The sequence below is a fragment of the Pholcus phalangioides genome, unplaced genomic scaffold, assembly GCF_987345545.1.
Source record: "Pholcus phalangioides strain wild (caught in Gottingen) unplaced genomic scaffold, Ppha-v1.0 ptg000007l_1, whole genome shotgun sequence".
Taxonomy (NCBI): domain Eukaryota; kingdom Metazoa; phylum Arthropoda; class Arachnida; order Araneae; family Pholcidae; genus Pholcus; species Pholcus phalangioides.
The window spans coordinates 24,040,892-24,063,021 of record NW_028301600.1 but is presented as its reverse complement, the minus strand read 5'-3'; the positions used below and the strand labels follow the sequence as shown (position 1 = coordinate 24,063,021).

Here is a 22,130-nt window from a genome sequence, read left to right as displayed (position 1 = left end):
AACTCGAGGAAACATCGTCGGTGTTATGTGAATATGTGGCAAATTAGACACCAAAAAACAGAAAATGGCCATCTAATTGCTTAGTCTTACATATAGAGATTTTGCAATTCCTTAGAACAATTCAGAGTTGAAACTTAATGCAGGAAGTATTTTTTTCAAACTGATACCATACGTTTCAAGGTGTTTTTTAGCATTGATTGCTTACTGTAACCACTGTTTTTCACATGTATTGTCTTTATCTCATCCATCAACGACAAAAATAATATAAATAAATGGTAAAAAAAATAAATAATACACACCTCCGCAAGGTGATTCCTAAAGTGTGAAAATAGATTTATGTCCGTTTGGAGACGGTATCTTAATGCGATTTCAAGGTAAGCAATTGTAAAAATCCGGAAATATCTAATCATAAAAAAAACAAATATATATTTTTTTAAATTAAAAAAAAATCTCAGTGGTATTCAACTTAGGAGAAATTCTATTTGTAAAATCGAATTTCGAGGATAAAATATGTAACATACGCAAAAATGCTAATTATTCCTTTTGTTTATTTTCGGGAATTCCAAAATAAGGTTGCGTTTCTCATTATGACGAGAGTATTATTCAATGCGTTAATATTCACGACTGACTTGAATAGCTAATTTATTATTCACTGTTCTTTCGAGTTCTTTCATAACCTCATTTTTTGATTTTTTGCGGCAATGAGAAATATGACTTGTATTGATTCGTATTTGATATCCTCTCATTACAGATAGATAGCACAACTATGAGTTTTCTCAGCCATTCTGCTATTTTTCTTTGGTGCTTGATTGCGTCAGTGTTGTGTGCCGCTAGAAGTCGAGAGCCACATATTGGCCCAAAACATCGAAAAAACTATTTTTTCCCTTACAGACCAGAAATATTTTACGACAATAAAGTACTGCCGTATAAAAAAGAAGTCGACGTGTTCATCACTAAAGGCCAGCTGCAAAGGTATTTGATTAAAATTATATTTTTCTTTAGCTCATTATTACAATACTTGCTAGAGATTTGAACTATTCTTAATTTAAGATCAGGGAGTTTTCAAACTTTTCTGAGTTGCGAACTTCCCCGTGCCCATGGACGTTCTGGTATAAGCTCAGACTTGAATCCAGTATAATAATGCCAATCTTCGAATGCAGTTCTAGTGAGGAGTTTCATGGAATTGGTCCACCAATAGCTCGCGATTATGAAATTGGTCAGCATGATAACACCCCCAGGGGGCGGTAGAAGCTACGGGTAACTACGGGTAAGACTAATCCATAGGATTCTATGGGTTAGATTGCGTTGGAGGGTGATGGGATAAAAAAATTTCTGAAGGGGGGATGAGTCAAAAAAGGTTGGGAAACTATGATGTATATCAGTGTTTCCCAAAGTGGGCAATATCGCCCCCTGGTGGGCGATGGAAAGGTCCAAGGGGGCGATAGAAGCCACGGGTATAACATAGGATCCTATGGGTTCGCTTGAGTTGGGGGGCGATGAGAGAAAAATTTCTCTGAAGAAGGGGGCGATGGAACAAAAAGTTTGGGAAACTATGATGTAGATGATGCATTGGAATTTCCAGAATTATTCCCGAACACCGTTATTATGTCCAAATCTAACGAAACTTGTGGTATAAAAGAGAAAGGCAAATACACACACTTTTATATTTGTTAATTTCATGTTCTTGAAAATCCCCCCTTCCCTAGATACGACAGCAACCATTCATACAACGCGGCATCGAATGCGACTCGTCTGAGCCATTTGCTAATCAGAAGAGGTCCAATTCTGATACTATCTTGCAAATTGAAGCCGTTTATACCGAAGCAACTTCTATACCATTGTTGCATTGACTTTCCATCTGCTTGAAGCACTATATACAGGAAGATTCGCTGAGCTGGCGTTTTATACTGAAATCTTTTAGCTCCCTTTTTATTCGAACAGTGGATTGCGCAAGTGTAGGGTATCACCTTATCAGCTGACGTTCACTTGTCGCATCAACGACACGTGGTAATCCACTGTCTCTACTTCGCTTAATCGCATTGTTGTCATTTGTCTAGTTACAATACATTTAAACGACACCAACACGTGAATACAGTATAAAGCGAACTATCCAGTTTCGAGTTGACTGCGATGCGTGGCTGGAAAGCTGACAGTCGTCCTTTTTAATCTGATGAATATGTTTTATCTTACCCATATGACAGTAAAAATTTTCAAAATACTTACATCGCCCCAAGCCAGCTCACGACACTCTTGCCTTATTTCATTAGCTACCTACAGTTATTATCGAAAATAGGTGATGTGTGGCCACAAAATATTGTGACTCGACTGTGTAAAAAAGTTTTATGTATGAATAAAATGGTGTTATATTTATATGAGTGTATTGGTGGGTCATTGGTCTTGAGACGAGTACAAAAAAAAAGTGTCTCCCTCTGTTTTGAAAGCACTTCTGAAAATAGTGATTTTCCGTCGTAGTTTTGACGCTGATCGAGCATCCCTGCATGACGCGCCAACGCACTAGTAACTCAGTGTTTAGTTGGCTTTCATCCAAACAGGGTGATATCCAATTGTGATGCTCGCAAAAGAACCACGTTCTTTCTCGTTACCAGACTGCACTGCTCCGATGTCGCTACCAGTGTGACGAAAACCCAGAGTCATCGAGAACACCTTTAAATATACGCGTTTCAAGATCCATCGGTCTTTGTTCGTTCGGCGAGCGTGATTCTTGGTGCAAATGCGCAAACAGCCATTAAGCTCTCGAGTTTCCAGCATGTTTTGACAGTAACAAATAAGCAAACGCCCCGTTAAACCGTACAGCTTCCACACAGGGGGAAACACTTGGCAGAATAAAGCTCACTCGAAACCATTCCCGCTTCCCTTTCCAACTCCCGTACATCATTTAATAAGAGAAGCCATCACAGACACTAATTCGAAAAATCACTTCGATGCTTTTGTGATATCAAACCTGAGACTCCGCCCTTGATGGTATCTGACCCGTCTACAGGATCAAGGGATCAGGAATAGCATGAACCGATTTTGTTTTCAAGGTTTTGATGCCTGTGTGGCTGCCAAGTCGGTTTCTACGGAACAATTACTCATTTATTCGTTTACTTTGACAAAAATTCTGTTCTACCATAAACCATGGAGCTGAGGAATAAAACTAAGCAAATGAGTTTCTAGACAGATAAAGATGCATGAACAATTGTGAACTATCACCCTCACAATGGCGAATGATGGAATATATGCCTTCTTATATAAAGTTATGGTTCCGGAGGAAGTTTTTATTTACATAAATGACGCGAGTTTTGCGTGGGCACGATGTTGTAGCGCTGTTACTGTGCCTTGACTATAAAGTATATTTATATGAATAACTGTTCGTGTTTTTGAGCGACTAAACAAAATTAAGATTTCTGCGCGGTAGCATTTTGCATAGTTTATGAAATCGAATGCCTACGCTATGACATAAAAAATTAAAATCCGGCTTATTTAGAATTAATTAGATGAAATACAAATGTACTCTACTGCTAGCAATGATGTTTGTTGGATTTAGAGGTTTTCAAGGCATGGTGAACACGTATTTATATAGCACACACATATCAAAAAATTTTCGCTACCCGTGTTAGTTTCGTATCAACATTTATTCCTTTCCAAAAATAATCCTTACATTAATTCATTTATAGTAGTAATTTGGAGATATACAAATCTATATATTATCATTATTGCTATAGTGACCCAATAAGACATAGATGGCAAAATACAAACGTTCGTTGTAACCTTGGGGTTTTAACAGAGAAACGAAAGGGAAAGAATGAATGTATTTTTTAGCTACTAGTTGATATGCGCAGGCCATGTTATACTGGGTCCGAAATGAAGTAAGTTTCTCCCAGTTTTACTGATGAAAAAGAGCTTTCTGAACATAAACGTTGTGTCTATGTATAGTCGGCATGCCTGTTCTATTTATAAAAATTACAGCATCTCTAGTGGAGAAATAAGCTAGCGAATCTAACTCGATAACGAATCAAGATAAGAAAAAAAATTTAAATGTAAATCTGTACACACAGCATTATCAAATTATTAGGAATCGATACCAAGAAATTGCAAAATCCGTGATAATAACCCGTTAAACGTCAGTGTAAATTAAATGTATGACTAGGCTCCAAAGCAGTTGTATGTCATTGAAGCAGCATCTCTAGAAGAGGCGGATGCTCTTCTCTATTTCTATGCGGTGTTGATTGAAGCTGGTGAACGAAACTCGAGATTATGCAAATAAGATACAACAGTATCAACTGTTCATTTCTGGACTTCGAATTATTGTTTTTTTATGTTGTATTTTAAATCAGCAAATCGCTTGTAAGAACTCTTTTGTCTTATTTTAAATGTATCAATAGCAACGTTTCTCAACCTATGGCCCGCGAACTAGAAGTGGTCTATGACTATGGTACAGATGGTTCGCAGACAGACATGATTATTGAAATTCTAACCAAATGAAAAATGTCTTTATAGTCTTTAATGTCTTTATGTCTATATTAGATACATATTATATAGATATATATATTAGATACATATTATATAGATATATATATTAGATACATATTATATAGATATATATATTAGATACATATTATATAGATATATATATTAGATACATATTAGATATATATTATAGATAGTAATATTGTTACGGGATCAAATAAAAATTAGACCTTCATACTTTGAGTACCATATCCACGAAGATTTTTAACAGCTGGCTGATGCGAAGATGAATTTTTGAGAAAGAGAGAAAATTCAACTGTCCTTGTGGGCAAACGAACCCACGTCCTCTCACTTGCCAGGTGAGCGCCATAGACAACTAGACTACAAAGGCAACGGATATCACAATCTTTCCCTAGAGCTCGTGTGCACAGAACTTGACGGTACATGGGCGGTCGGACTAAACCAACACCATATATAGCAGAAGGCCTCCACACGAAGCACGTGACGTCACTGAAGAAGGTCATCTCACCTACAGCCATTGGATATACTACAAAAAAGGGTAAAGATATCGCATGTGTCCGACTGCTATATCCAATGGTTATAGGTGAGATGACCTTCTTCAGTCACGTCACGAGCTTTGCATGGAGTCCTTCTGCTATAGATGGTGTTGGTTTGGTCCACCCGTCCGTTTATTGAACGCTTTGGCCTGAGTTTGGTGTTGACCAAACTCAGGCCAAAGCTCACAGGTTTTTGCTGACACCAGATTGCGACTTATCTGAGGATGATGTCACCCTCCGCTAGGATTACCAGGTACCAGGTTCGAACACTGAGAAAGGAGGACGTCTGCGCGCACACCCTTGGTGACATCGTTTTCTCAATTTTCGCAACAGATGGCGCCACTCTTTTCCAAAAAAAAAAGGAAAAACCCCCATCACCACAATAGTTTTCCCCAACTGAAACAGAACCACTACATATGTTACGGAAATTTGATAGATCCGGTTATTATGCATAATCACCGGCTATTATCCAAAGTTGCCACCCATTTTTGTAAATTTAATATATTTTGTTTTCGCACATTTACCTGCGATTATGTGTAATTCCCAGCTCGTATTGGTAAATATAATAAATCGTCAATAAATTATTTAAATTTACCGGAAATTTTGCTCAAACTTCAGCCCAGGATGATGGAGTCGATCAGTGATGTTGCTTATGTTTAAAAATGTAATTAAAATATGCACTTATTTTGAAATTCTTCAATTTTATGCATTCGAGTGCATCAACACCATGGCCCTCAGAAGGGTGGGGCTGACGGGGCTAAAGCCCAAAGGGCCCAGGAAGATTATCATCATTTTGTTTTTTGCTTTTTCAAGCAATAAATTCACTGCAGAGAGGATCGTGAAAAGTCTGGTCTGGGTAGGGTTGCCAACTGTCTTCTTTTTTGGTGTCATTTCAAGCGTCCTCCTTACGTTTTAGAAAATTCGCCTTTTTGTCCTCCTTTTCAAGTTTTTGGAAGTATTCTATTTTTCTTTTCAGGAGATTTTTTTTTTTCACTCTGAAACATATATATTTTCATTGGCATGAATGTTTGCGTGTTTTTTCCCCCACAGATTTTTACACGCTGTGACCAACGCCCTCAAAATTTCCAGACAAATCCAAGTTGCCCCAAGCAGGGCAGATGCTATTCTAACCATGTCCGAGCTTTCCCCAAGATAACATAAAAAAGACAGTAGGAAAAACAGCTCTGAAAGAGAAAAAACGTAATATCCATTTTGAAAACACCATTCTTTGCTCAATAACCGCAGATTTCCTGTACCTATATGTGCGGGGGGGGTTACCTATTTCTATTTTATTCGCACACAGAAATAAAAAAATAGGATACAGACAACACTCAATGCTGATTCCCCTGACAAAAAAAACCACTTTCCCAAAAGATTTAAAAACAATTCTGAGGGTATAGGAAGAAAACCCCTTCCTTGCTCCAGGCGAAGTAATAAAACTGACCAGAGACGGTGGGCACAATTCATTAAAATCGAGGGGAGACAGATCGTTATTTATTTTTCTGTTTTGCTCCAACTCATATGGCCCTGACAAAGGAGGACACATGCGTGCGCATCATTAGTGACGTCACTTATCCCAATTTTCACAATAGATGACGCCACTATTCCGACCAATAAAACCGGCCACAACAATAAGTTTCCCCACTCTGAAATAGAGCTGCTAAAAAAAGCAGAAGCAGAAAAAATTCTAGGAACTTCACTGCTGCTATTGGTGAATGCGTGTGGGGGGGGGGGGGAACACAAAAACACTCATATCAGTGAAGAAATATGTTTCAAAATGGAAAGAACAAAAAATAAAATAAAAATATAAATCAAAATAATTCCGGAGACCTGAAAAGGACGACAAAAGGGCGAATTTTCTAAAACGTAAGGCGGACGCTTGAAATGACACCAAAAAAGAAGACAGTTGGCAACCCTACCCAGACCAGACTTTTCACGATCCTCTCTGCAGTGAATTTATTGCTTGAAAAAGCAAAAAACAAAATGATGATAATCTTCCTGGGCCCTTTGGGCTTTAGCCCCGTCAGCCCCACCCTTCTGAGGGCCATGGTGTTGATGCACTCGAATGCATAAAATTGAAGAATTTCAGAATAAGTGCATATTTTAATTACATTTTTAAACATAAGCAACATCACTGATCGACTCCATCATCCTGGGCTGAAGTTTGAGCAAAATTTCCGGTAAATTTAAATAATTTATTGACGATTTATTATATTTACCAATACGAGCTGAGAATTACACATCGAAGAAAATACTAGAAATCGCAATACTAAATATGAAGTATATTGTAACCAAAAAAATGAAATTTATGACAAATTTCCTAAAATTGCTGAAGAGCCGGGACTACTGCAGCAAACCTCAGTGAAATCGCTGAAAATTATGAATCAGTGGAAAAGTAAAGGACTACTGCGAGTCGCAGTGAATTGAAATGTAGTTAAAATACGTTGAACACGACAAAATATGTAAGATCTAAGACGAGTATTTATAATTTTAATCATAACTATCATGGTATAATTTATAATTTATGTTATGAAAGTTATCTTCATTCACCATTTTAATTAAAGATTAAAAAAGTCGAAAATAAGCTTTCTTGAAAAAAAAGCCGGGTCAGTTGTATGAAATCGGAACGGACAAAAGCACAGGAATGTCCCGTAAAATACGGGACGCATGGTCACGTTGTTCTTGCGGTAAGTTAGAGGTCCGTCGAATTGTCTAGGATATCTTACTGATCCTTGGATTCAGAAAGGTTGAGAAACGCTGATCGTAGCCATTCATTTCCCACAATTTGAAAATTCTTTTCAACTTCGTACTATTATTGAGAAGTTCTTTTTTTCTGCGTTAAATTTATTCCTTTTGAATTTTAACACCAATTATCTTTAATAGACTGGATATGTCAACACTTCACTATAGGTTATCGTATATCGTCGGGGATCTCCGCCAGCGGTAAAAGAGATGGATACGGACCCTGTATAAACATTTTAGACCAATAATAAAAATGAGTGGCACCAATAAATAAATCGCAAAATAACAATCGTACCAATAATTACCTCAAGGACAAATCTTGCTTAGTAACGAATCCAGTCTATTTACATTCCCAAGACACAAAACATCATCGTTGCGTAGTTATGTTGATATTCTATTCACAATAACAACGTGGTATTTCTCTACTTAGAGACTGATCAAATGAAAAATCTATTTCTTATACCGCGTCATTAGTCGCGTCACAATGCTGCAAATGGTGAAAAATATGTGAAACTAGCATCTGTAAGTGTGTGATTCATAATATATTTGACAGTACTTATTTTACTGTCTTTTTTCGATGTGGCAAATAGCAGGTAGTGTAGTTCATGTGTAATGTGGTTCATGATCATACGTGCCTGTACTTACTACATATTTGACGGCTATAAATCGTGCAAATACTATCTGCTGCTTTTTTTTTTTTATTGTTTATTGTTTTAATTTTTTACATAAATACAAGATTAAACAAAAAAAAATCAGCCAAGGGGGTCTAGAGATCCATACTGGATGATACATTGCAAATTTATAATGAATAATAAGGAACACAGTTACTTATTAGTAAACAACATCATGAATGAATGAACGCCAGGGTCTCTGCCACCGGACTTATCCCGTTGCCGAGATCTCTTCCAGCCCAGCATCGTGGCAGAGTCTGGAACAAAGTGAGTGCACCTAACAGTCTGAGTGTGTAGCTAGTGTTGCGTATGATATTTCAGTGCTGCCTTCTATGCTTCAAATTGTGAGTGAAGTGTAATGATTGAAGATTTGTAACGTTGTAGGCCTGTTGCTCTCTGTGGCGAGATTTTTTACCGGGGAGATCGGCTCGCATTCGCACCTTGAAGTTGGGAACCTCAGAAAACCAACTTCAGCCGACCACCACTGTGGGGTTCGAACCCGGATCCGCGCATCGCGAGTCCGTAACTATAACCACTCGACCACCACAGCGGCAGTAAACAACATCAACAAACTAAAACGAAATATTAGAAAAACACATACGCACACAAAATTGGGAGGGGGTTTCAAAAAAAAAAAAATACAATGTCAAAACAAAACTTTCACATAATTTGTAGTATTTTTGGCAACAGCAAGGAGTGCAATTTTATGAAATACGCATTGCATGATTTTCAGGTAAGTATATGCAAATATAAATCAATATAATGCTTAAGATCAAATAGATTCATAATTTAACTGATTGAGGAGCATAGGCAAATCAAAAGAAACTCTCGATGCCACTGATTGAAAAAAATATATTGCTTCATGTGTCTTTTGAAAGGTAATAAGTTAGTAATGTTAAGAATAGCAGGTGGTAAAGAGTTGCAAAATTTCGGGATGAGGTAAGTAAAATGCTTCTTCAGAAGAGTTTTGTGGATGAGTGGTAGAGAGTATATATTGTTCAATCTATTTGAGAAGCGGGAACTGTTCAGAGGTAAAGCAAATTGTCGTTTAAAAAGCATTCCAAGACTGTGAAAAAGTTGTTTTGAAGGAGTCAAATAGTCACTTGTGATAAGTCTTATTGCTCTTTTTTGGAGTTTCATTATTGGTGTAAGATTTGAAATGAAGTCGCCACCCCAGATAGCTAAACCATATAACAGAAGGGAATGAAATAATGAGTAATAAAGTGTTAACATGAACGAGTGATCTATATATGGTTTTAGGTAATATAGTTTGTAAATTACATAGCGAAGTTTACTTTGCAGATATTTTACATGAGTTTTCCATCTGAGGTTATGATCAATATGAATACCTAAGTATTTAACCGTGGAAACCTGTTCGAGACTCTGGCAGTTACAAGTTGAAATGTTTTGACAATTATTATTGTGGAATATCAGATTATGGTTGAAGTTTATATTAGTCATAGAAGAGAAGTACATAAACTTCGTTTTTGTTACATTTATTTGTAAGTCGTTACTGATAAACCAATTACGAACTATTAATAAATCGGCGTTTATCGAATTTGCAAGTGAATGGTCGTCATCAGTTGAATAAAGCAATACTGTGTCATCTGCAAATGTTATGATTTTACCAGTTTATTCAATGTTGCAAAGGTCATTTATGAATATGTTAAATAATAATGGTCCCAGAACAGAGCCCTGAGGTACGCCTTTGATTGTTTCTAATGGGTTACTAAGATTATATCCAACTTTAACTATTTGAGATCTATGACTAATAGATCTATGACTTTTTCGATGCAATTCGTGACGTATCATTACCACAGCGATCGAACATTGTCAATACAATTTAAGCTATTCTCTGTACCATTCTATTTTCGTACACAGAGTATCATTTAGTATCGTTTTAAAAATCAATAATCATATTTTTCATATTTTCAAAAATTTGAGAGAACTTTTCAACTGTAACGTCAGGGTGGATTTGACCCTCTCACCGGCATTGACGAGATATGTCACCTTCCTAAAAGCCATTTATTTTAAAAAATGACAATCCCTGATATATTTTTTGTAAAGATGATTTTTTTCTCAATGAAGAACATTTTCTTATCTCTCTTACTAAACTGGTGGCAGATGGCAGCACTGCACATAACAAGCATTACACAGAAACAAACTTCACGTCAGGTTTCACTACTTCACACTCGCCGAAAATCGGAAGAAAACCTACTTTATAAAAAAAAGACATGGCTCTTTACAGGGGTTTACTGATTTCTGTTTGCCCGTCAAAGGGTTAAAGTGAGTCTAGAATTTTGGGGGCCGTGATCGACAAGTGTTTAGTAGATTAAATTGTGGTCTTGCCTTGTAGCGTACAGTTGCTTTACCATATATATACCTTTGACCTTTGAAGACCGGACACGTCTCTTTATCATATATCTATATATCCATATCTCTCTTTTGTAACTACAGCTACAGAGCGTTAGAAAGTTCCTTGGACGTAAAACTGTTTAACGCTTATTATTATAACGTTTTTGTGCTCGTTCTTACGGTATACAACAACCGAACAGTAAAATATAAAGATTCTCGTGAGCGGTACACTATAAAGTAGTGATCCCCTATTTTATCTACTGTGAATTCCTACTCGTAACCCAAACATAATTTATTTTACTATTTGTATTTCACTCAGATAAGAATTTCTTTTGACGTCACTAAAAACCCCTAGCTCTATCGTCCACCAAAAATAACGAATAATCACTTGAATGCATGCTGCGAAAGTTACTGATGATGATGGTGTCTACAAGAATCCAATCATTCGGAACTGTTATGCACAAAAACCGGAAAATATGATTCGTATGGAAATGATTATATGTTGAATGTAATATATATGTGTGTAAAATTCAGCTCATTTCTAAAAATGATAGTAATTCGACTGTCATCAATCTTTCTTCGAACTATAGTTGAAGCTTTGTATACTTTAGAGGTAAACTACCCGAAATTCAATATGCACGGAATACTTCACATAAGAATCAAAAGAAAAATACCAAAAAAAAAAAACAGTTTTCCAAACGAGTTAATCTCAAATCTAAAGGAAGTAATTTATTTAACGCATTTTTTACTGTATTTTCCAAATGAAAAAATAAATACGCGAAAGCAGCGTCTTATATATATATAATAAGAATTTGAAGTTCTGCTTTGCAATACGATAAAAGACCGGTCTCAAAATATAGAGATCCAGTTTTTGATTTGAACAATTTTTATCATACAGAAGATCACTGACAGTTTCATATCAATCATGTGTTGATAACAAGTTTATCTGAAGTGTCACGAAAAAAACTGAGAAATCTTTCCTTTAATTGTTACCTAAGAGAGTTACCCAATATTTTATTTTACGATTTAATATTTATGTGTTATTTTTTTCTTTCATCACACAGATTGTTTTACGTGGCGGATGGAACATACAACCGACTATCGATCACCGTAACACCGTGTTCCAACACAGCACCTTTAGAATTCAATTTGTCCCTTCAGCCTCTACCGAGATCGTGGATTGAAGACAGGTATAAAAAAGGTAAAGGAATAAAACATCATAGACGAATGTCGTTTTAGTGTATATTTATAACACTCGGATGAACGAATCCAAGGATGAAGTTTGAAATCAAACGTCACACACACACACACACAACAGCGGATAAAAAAAAAAAATTATTATCTTTAAAAAAATGTACTAAATTGGACTTTTACATTTTCTTGTAGCAATCTTTTTCTTGAAGCAAAATTTCTTCTAACGTTGTTGATACAACTCTACTTTGCTAGTTTATATCAATAACTACGCACTGTAAAGGGTCGATCAAACGAAACTCGTTCGAGTGGAATGAAATCCACAGAATCGATTAAAGTCACCTATAGAGAAACGAGAAAGCACTCGTGATCATAAGAGAAGTCTCCATAGGCGTTCAGACAGGCACCGAATTGTTTGAGACGACAGATACCCTCCGTTAAGAACTTTGGTCAGTTCACTGCAATATCATATTGAGCAAGCTGCATAAGGACATCATGACCAAGGGATCCGGTATGTTTCAGCGTGATTGGCTTTGTTCCGTGCTGTCTTAACGCATTTGCCCTCCCGGGCACGGCCCGAAGTCCTTAAGAGTAGAGGGGGCCTCACAAAAATGAGATCTGATTGAAATTTTTGAGAGTAAGCATGTGAATTTGTCAGAAAGTCATTAAAAAATCACTTGACCCGGGGATCAATGGTAATCTTAAGACGGCCCTGACTTTGTTGCACTACCATGTTCCGACCGTCTCTTCTTAAGAGAAAGGCTCATCTTGAGAAAAATGCTCTCCTTAAGGAAAAGGCCCCTCTCTCTTTACAGAAAAATGTCCAGTATATATGCTATGGTCCATGTAATAAATGCGTTCTCATGAAATGCCCAGCAATTATTCGGTCACTTCACAAACTAGCCAGTGTCTGAATTCTGTGAGAGGTGACCGTCCACTTCACAAAGAGAGTCTGAAGTTTGACACAAAACTTCAGACTTGGACCGTAATATTAGAAATTACTCAGAGGAATGTTTATAAGGTGCAAGTGCGTCTAACAATGAAAGGGTTCCGAGGTGACGTCTTCGAAAAGTTTTGAAAAAAATTACCACTGATTCTACTCGGTTAAATATGCACAGAAATATAAAAAATCCGGCAGAATTATTATGGGTTACTCAAAAAAAATTATAAATATTAATATTTTGAACAACACAATAGAGGCCAAGAATGAATTCAAAAATCCCGCAACCCCCTAGAGTGTCATTCCTACGTCATTCAAACAACACAAGATCATGGAAAAAAGTGAGCTAAGCCAACACCTCCTAGAGATAGAAGGCCATAAACGTCATTCAGACTACCTAGCAAGTTTACCACATTTTGAAACACAGCATCCTATTTCGTTTTTTCTTATTTTAGCGTAGAATCTTCCTGATTGGCTCACAAATACCGCATAGTGATTGGATGTGGGGCATAGAAATTGCCAATTCTGAGCCCGATCATTTCTTTTCTGCACAACGATGATACTGGCACGAGGAGGGAATTTTTTTTCACTGAATATTCCGAGAGAGAATGGACTACTTACTGACGTCACAAGCAGACTGCAAAGGCATTCTATCTCTAGGAGGTGCTGGCTAGGTCCCGTTTACATGGGAAATAAAATATCCCGGGAAGTTACCGGTAATAGGAATTTTCGCTACAACCCGTTTACATGGCGTTTAGTTTATGCCGGTATCTCCCCCCTCCCCCTTCTTTTCGGAAGTCGTCACTGGTCACGAGGGTTGAACGGAAGTGGTTGGCTCAAGATGGCTGACTATGGAGCTAACAGTAGTTTTCGCCGCACAAAGGATTATGGGAGATTACGGCACAAAGGATTATTAGAGAGAGAGGTCGAAGTCACCCACTATTATTCTGAGCCGTCAGAAAATCGTAGTGAACCGACCGAATTCCTTATTTACGGACGGTATCTGCCTTCTTTTTATGAAATTGTGTGCAGTCTGAAAATGCCTTTGACTTTTTCACACAAATTTTGGCTTCCATATACATTGCTTTGTTCTTTTCTGCAACGCTATCCGTATTAACAAATCCACTCGAACGGATTTCTTTTTTGATCGACTATTATATTTATAGATCCTTAGATCTAAAGAGAGCTATCAACAACGCCAAAGAGGAACTACAGAATTTCTCAAACCACCCATTAAGTTCCAAAGATGAATGCAATAAAATTATACATCAAGATTACACCACTTGTGGTTTGACCACAAGTGGTGTAATCGTCACCTGATCAAAACATTAGTTTCTTTTGATATGGTATTTCCTAATAGATTATTATAATTACGACCTTTATACGGCGATCTTCACCCGTAATGGCATCTGAGCTATAACGGGTCAAGTAAATTTTAACAATTTATAGCTATTCTTTTTGTTTATACGTATAATAAAACACCTTCGTTCGGTTTTGTTTCGGACTGTCAATTTTTTTTTTCAACCAATTCGAAAAAGAAAATGAATCTATAGGAAAAAAATAGTATTACATTTTCATATTTCGGGCCTGTTTTCAATTTACGTGTTAGACACATTTGTTTCTGTTTACCACGAAGTGCTGAAGAAGAAAAGAATGCACGTATATAACAATTGAATCGGGGTCGAATATTGACCTCTTGGAATTGATGCCCGTCGGGAATACGCTGCCGTAATAATATACACAATATATATTTAAAAAAAAATAGGATCTTGTGAATGAGGACAAGATTATATTTTCATCACTAATCATGACAGTACGATCTCAGAGATTGTTGGATCTGATAAACGTTAAAGCATCATTTGTCATACGAGCAGTTTTTCTTGTTAGGTTAGACCGCTCTCTACGTCTCCTTATCGATTTTAGAATGATTATTTTAAAGCTGAGATCGATTGTCATAAATCTTTACATGTGGGTTGGATGGATGAATATCGTGTGCGTGTGTGTAATATGATTTTATTTTTTTTTACCAGAACAAGGCCTACAATAGAAAAATAATTGCAAGGCATTGAGCGGCAACATGAAAGTTACTGTCCGGTGAAAAATAACATGATATTCGTAGAGTTCTCCGTTCGGCTTAATTTCTTGATTTCGTTGTAATGTTGTGGTAACATTTCCGTTTTGAAATTCGCATATTAGTATTATGGTTAACCCACCTGCTATTTCGCGTTATGGTAAGCCATTCCGGTGTGAGCATGCAGCTCAAGGATTTACATATGTACACGTTTTAGGAACATACAAAAAGAACATTTCAGGTCACTTCCACACACAAATGATTGTAATCACATATGTATTCGTTGCTGTTGTTGGTGGTGCTTTACCAAGCTTTTTGATTTTTGAGATTAGAATAAAATAGAACGATTTTTTTTCACACACTTTTTTCGGTGTCACAACAGTTCAATGCGAAGCAGTTCAGCGCAAGACAATTTAGCGCAGTGAGAATTCAGCGTAATACGATTCAGCACCGATGATTCAGCGCAGTAATTGTTCTTTTTAAATAACAATTTCGAAGGAAATTGTTATGCAAATTGTTGAGAATTTTTTTTTTTTTCACGCAAATATGATGTTTCATATAAAATGTATCATGTCATAAAAAGTAGTTACGCTTGCAGCTGAAAATTATGTGCGTAGAAATTCATCTGATATTTCATCTCTCCCCTGCGATTTCTTCGTGTTGCTCTACCAATCCTGGTGTTTTCGAAATAATTTACAACAACATGTAAATCTTTTTTCATTGTCTCTGTAGTACTCGCTTCTAACAAATTTTCAAGCTTTCCAACTACGTCTCTGGCTGGTACGAATGATAATATGCAGCTATTTTTTTAATATTCAGTGCAAAATCAGTATCGAATATTTAACTTGCAATTCTCTTGTCTGCACTCGACGCCATAAACACCGTGAGAAATGGAAAAAGCATCCTCTTTGGTTGCCTTGTGATAGCGCTGAACTGCCCGCGCTGAATCGTTGACACTAAATTGGCTCACGCTGAGTTTTCGTGGCGTTTAATTGTCGTAGATTCACTTTTTTTCAACACCCATCTCATGATTTATTTTTCTTACGTCAGATTTGTTACACGAGGTAACTTTGTCCTAAAACTGCTTTCCAAACACTAAAAAAATGGTGAATTTGGAATGATGTGTTCATTAATCATTAATTTGTCAGAAATAGAAGCTACTGTACTTGGTTAAAGTTTTTAGGAAAATTAACAGGAATAACTCAGGACTAAAGAAATAAATTTAGTTTTATTTAATTTTCCATGTACTGATTTTTCAATTGAAATAATTATACTTTTTTAGATCCTGTTTTGAAACATGCGATGCTCGAACAACCGTTCGAAGACTTACCTCACTCGCTATCATTCACTGGATATGACCGAAGATCTTACGTAGACATGATAGCACCTAGTGGTATTTACGTGTTGGAAATGAACAGCAAAGCCACCATCAGAGCCAAAGTCATCGTCACCCATGACACTTGCAAGGAAAAAGTCTACCATCCAATTTTACCAACGATGAAGAAAGTACAAATAGTGAAAGCGAAACGGAACAGAGTTTTAATATCGTGGAAGCCAAGTCTTTCTAAGAAGCCAGTAGAATATTGCGTGACGTCCAACACCGCCAGGAATTACCATACTTATTGCGCGGCTGAATCTGATTTATTCGGTTCTCGAACCGAGCTACAATCAGCCGACGTTGGCTTTGGATTCCACTGGGAGAAGATGCCAAAGAGAAGCAATTCTTTCGATACTCAATTGTCAAAGAATAATGTTTCTATGGTGTGTGTTGGAAAGAAAACGTGGCACATGTTCAAAGGACTCGAAAGAGGTAAAACTTACTATTTCGATGTCTTCGTTATCGATGCAACTACCAATGCTACAAGCGCGTACGTAGGTGTGAAAGCGTCTATTAAACCTACGAGCAGACATTTGTGGATAAAGGAAGATATCCTCACTACACTGACGTTGGATAAAAACAATGGATATGCTGCTGCTCTGAGGTACCAAGGAGGCAGAGGACCGGGTGAGTACAATTCTGTATGCGGTAATACTAGAGCACACAGTCCCGATTACATGTGCAATATTGCGGTAGCATTGGAAGTTCTATTGGGCAGGCACTGCTTTCTCTTTCTCGCTAATCTTTTGGGATTATAACCTTCTTTCCCACAATCCTCTTGCGTGTGGGAACCTCTAACGACTTCTATAAAGTGGGATTGAAATGCTAGTCCATGTAAACGTGTTTTAGCGAAAATCCTTGAACTCGGTTTTAAACAAGCTTTTCCCATTTCGCATGTAAACGGGCCTTAACAACTGCTACAAAATTTATAGGCACTACGTCATACTCTTGGTTCGAAAAAAGCGTGTTTATACATCGCATCCCTTACGGTTCACGGACAGCATGCGTAAACTTTATCTTGAGAAGAAAACAACACTCAGAGAGCATGAAAGTGGACGAGGTGACCTATCATTGTTTACTGATAAAAGAGAGTTGGAGAAAGCGATAAGGGATAGTAAAAAGGAGGTTGAATCTGGGTTTTCAGATAACATTGGCTCTGACCCAAAATCATTTTTAGACGTCAATAATGGATGTAAGGGGACAGTTGCCCCCCCCCCCCCTCTCGATAGGGTAGAGAGCAATGTAGGCATGTGTAGTGCTTTCAATGACTTCTTCTCGTCAGTCTTTAATAGTGAAGGCGATATACAAAGTACCCGTCTGGCATGGGATGACAAAGTCCTCAACGAAATTCAAGTAGAAGATGTGAAAGTCCTAAAACTTCTGAAAAATGTATGTGCAAGCGAAGCACCAGGACCAGGTGATATTTATCCCAGGGTCCTCAGAGAATGTGCTAATGAATTGTTGGGGCCAATCGCTCGGATTTACAGGAGTAGTGTTGCTGAGGGTATCGTCCCAAGGGATTGGAAGCTTGCTAATGTTGTTACTTAAAAAGGGTTGTAAAGAAGCAGTATTCAATTATCGTCCAGTGAGTTTGACGAGCTCCCTCTCGAAAATTTTGGAAATTATTATCAAGAGGCAATTGGTGAAGTGGACAGACAAGAATAAGGTATTGTGGGATAATCAGCATAGGTTCAGGAAGGGTAATTCATGTGTAACCAACCTCCTTTGCTTCTATGATTATGTGACTAAGGCTTAGCAAAAATGTCGATGTTGTTTATCTTGATTTCAAGAAGGCATCCGATCGGATCCAACATGGTAAACTCTTGAAGCGTTTACAAGAATCGTGGTTAAGAGATGGGTCACAACGGGTTATGGTGAACGGGAATTCTCTGATTGGAATGAGAAATTCCACTTGTGACGTCTCGTCACAAGTGGAATTTCTCAAGGAAGTGTCTTCGGCCCCACACTTCTCACTTTTATCGATAAACTCGATCAAGGTATCGATGGGATTGTTAGCAAATTCGCAAATGACGTGAAGCTAATGGGTATAGTCCGGAATCAAAGTTGAATTTCAATGGTATCACTATCCCGGATGCAAATAGGGTGACTGATTTGGGAATTCTCATTGAGGAGCGGCTTAGGTTTTCTGAACATTGTTCAGCTGTGGTAAAAAAAAGCGAATAGAATGCCCGGTTTTATTTTCAGAAAAGAGTCATAAATGATGTATCCTAAAGTCATTCTTCCGCCTTTCCGAGTTTAAGTTCTTCCTGGACTGGAGTATGCCGTAAGGTTTTGGAGACCATACTTACGGAGGGATATAGAATTGGTTGAAGGGGTGCAGAGAAGAGCTCACACGTGGCTTGAATTATGCAAACACCAAACATGACCCCCGCTCTGTCCCTTGTGGGATATAAGCAGGCTACCTTGCGGCTGGGCCATGCTGGAAAAAAAAGAAAGAAAAAACCCCACCAGCCACCAAGATCATGGGCCGAACGCCGGCCGACATTGCGCCACCGGACCTCCGACCCACGCAAAGGACGACAAACACTAACTTGAATTATTCAAAAACATTGGATGAACGCAGGTGTCGAGGAGATATGATCGAAGTGTTCAAAATTTTCAATGGGATGGATAGAAGAGACCATGATTTATTAATTCGCCGTCAATTAACTGCCTTTACAAGGGGACACCAGTTCGATAAGGGACAATGCTAACTTATGGTGTCGCAGGGAATTTTTCTCTAATAGGGTTGTTAATAAATGGAATAGCTTACCCCCGGGGGTAGTAAATTCTAACACACACAATTGACACGTTTAAAAAGAAATACGATAAACATGTTGAGGGAAATCGAGAAGCTATCCATACTTAAAATAAGACAACCATAAATACATTTTATGGGCATTGTATAATATTTTATCATATATTGTTTAGTTTTTGTAATTGCATTTTTAATTGGGTTCCTGTATTTTAGAAATATATGAATCCATATTTGTTATGGGCACCTTTTTTTTCAGTCATTTTGCCTGTTGTGGCCTTGTACAGTGTATTTGTATTTTATTTGTATTAGAAAATTTCGAAAAAAATATTTTGTCTTTAAAATTCTATGTACGTACGTAGGCTACATGATAGAATGATTTTCAGAGGAAACTAATTTTTGGCGCACTGCGTGGAACTTGAATCTCAAATAGATAACCCCTGATGATATAAATACTGAATTTGTCAGTTTATGAGGAACTCATTTCATTCCGTGCACCGCCCAGGCTCTATCGACCATTGTCAATTTTAGCCATTGCCCCGGATGAGGGGGCTGGGCGATGTTGGGTGCTTTATTATGCATATAAAAATATAAAATACATGAACATTGAATATAAAAACACATTATTAAAAAAAAGAAGTATATACAGATTTAAATATTTCTATTATACAATATACAATTTATTCCGATGAGCTCTTCTGATGTCTTTTTTAGCTTTATTGAGCTTGAGCCCTTTGTTTTTCTCTGTGGCCAAGCGCCAGGTCCTGAACCACGTTTTTCCTCATTGGCTTGTTGGCTCGGGTGAGCCCTCCACCGTGGCCAGGCCAGGTCCTGGACCACCATCTCATACGGTGTCCGTAGGTTTTACTGCACAGTGATACCTCGGCTTATGAAGTTTCGGCTAACGAACGTGATTCCGGAACGAATTATCTTCGTTAAGCAGGGTTTTCCTAGGGTAGAACTTTTGCGCCGTGTGCAGCGTGAAAACGCTGATTGGTTAAAAACTTGAAATTCAGGTTTTTTGACCAATCAGCGTTTTTACCCTGCGCGCGCTGTAGGAACCTGCTTCTAGGAAAACCTGGCTTTAGCCGCCGTACCACTGTATTTGCAACGCGTGAGTTTAAGTGCCATCTATCTTTCACAAAAGACAACTGAAAAAAAATATAATTTTTTTTTACGCAGCTGTTTTGAGAGCATGTTTTCTCCGACTATTCCCGCAGCTCAGTGTTAAATAAATGCTCATATCAGTTTAATGTTATTTTCAATTTTCCAATTTTCATATAGCTATATTTATTTATATTTTCATAGGTCCAGTACTTATTTTCATACAATCTTGTAACAGCCCAGGTCCAATCTTGTTTACGGTCTCTGTGAATGGAGCAATCGGTGCCTCTCGTGATATTCTTCAAGAAAGAATAGTTGATATGAGAACACTCGAGATACCATACGACCATGCGATCAGTAACACCAGCTCTCACTATATTCTACGTTTGAAATCGACTACTCATATCAAACGGGAAGTCCAGATCCAATTAAGCTCGAAACGCCACTCTTTTCCTTATCCGATGCTACCACCGGATAAGAATGTGAAAGTTTTCGATACGCTGATCGATTGCGATTCCATAACGATCGGTTGGAGGGCTTCACAAGATGAAAAAGTCAAATACTGCATATATAAAAGTGCAGCACAAGACGAACTTATGCGAAAAGCATTAGCCGAACCAAGTAATAATTGTGAAGCACCTCCAGTTGCTAATGACACCGTGAGGACAACTGTTCTATGTAGACGCTATCACAGATTTAGCAAGCGAAGATTCAATAATGTGATCATGCAGAGAGTCAAAGATCTTCAGCCAGGTACGACATACCTTTTTGAGGTCCAAGTAACTAAAGTGAAAGGTAATATGCTTCCATACGAAAGAGTTTGGGCATCTACTTTGAAGACTTGCTCGCGTACCAGAAACCTCGGGTAATAGATATCGCGGACAATCAATACGCTTCTATATAATGTGTATACTGAAACTGTAAAAATACTTTACATACTTGATTTGATCATGCGATGAATCAACGAATATTAATCGCAAGACTGAAATGACAAGAATCTACGATAGAAAAAAATTGAATTTTCATTTATGTCAATTTATTCCAGAACTTGAAAAGTTTAGTGCATAAATGAAACTGAACTTATATACTTTCGTCTCGAACGTAGTGATGCTTTTTGTTTCATTAGATGCTTACGGCGTTGAACGGCTTTTTTTATTGCATACTTACTTTATGAACATACAAAGACTATATTTTTGAAATTGGTGTTTAGTCAATCAAGTATCACAAAGGTGTAAATACGGATGTAAATAAAAAAAATGTAAGTATTTATCCATTTGTAGTTTTTTTATGATATACACAGAGTTGCCAACTGCTACGGATTGTCCGTAGTTTCTACAGACGGCCTCAATTAACTACGGAGCTACGCAAGGCCATTGCGAGAGGGGACTTAGGGGGGTCTTTCTTTCTTTGGGGGTCTGGTCGTCGTCGTCCCCAAAATGTGAGAAAATGACCGAAAAAAGGGAAAAGGATGGCCAAATCTATTGTTCTATCTCTTCTTCTTCTTCCCCAGGTTACATTTGCATGCATAAATTTCAACAGGAATGCCGTTTTAACGTTTGCGGAGCGGCCGTTAGATGCGTTTCATGTTAGGCCATACATTCTTTGATGACAATTGTTTGTATTGGGGTGTGTACTATCACCTCTTACAGTTTTTCCCATCTTTTCTAATTCACCCTGTATACACTGCGGAAATGTGATAAATCGGAGAGAGAGAGAGAGATTATGCATAATACCGGAATGAAGTTTGTAAGTATGATAAATATGAAGAAACCATGCCGAAATATATCACTTAAATTCAACCACTTATCTACCGCACGTGATGGGTGTAATAGACACATATTTTGCTGTAAAAATGTATAAAGTATTATCAGTCTTTCTTCACGTTTATCAACATTT

At 37.5% G+C, this 22,130-nt stretch overlaps 1 protein-coding gene across 1 annotated transcript in view; it reads left to right on the top strand.

Moving 5' to 3' along the window:
* Positions 1-21,503, top strand: part of nord (neuron derived neurotrophic factor nord) — a 50,943-nt gene extending 29,440 nt beyond the window's left edge. The window contains exons 3-6 of the mRNA XM_089232881.1: positions 752-972; positions 11,860-11,996; positions 16,280-17,002; positions 20,439-21,503. Coding sequence (XP_089089007.1) covers positions 767-972; positions 11,860-11,996; positions 16,280-17,002; positions 20,439-21,103 — 1,731 coding nt within the window. The 5' untranslated portion in view covers positions 752-766 and the 3' untranslated portion in view covers positions 21,104-21,503. The remainder of the gene's footprint in view (positions 1-751; positions 973-11,859; positions 11,997-16,279; positions 17,003-20,438) is intronic.
* Positions 21,504-22,130: the final 627 nt, after the last annotated feature.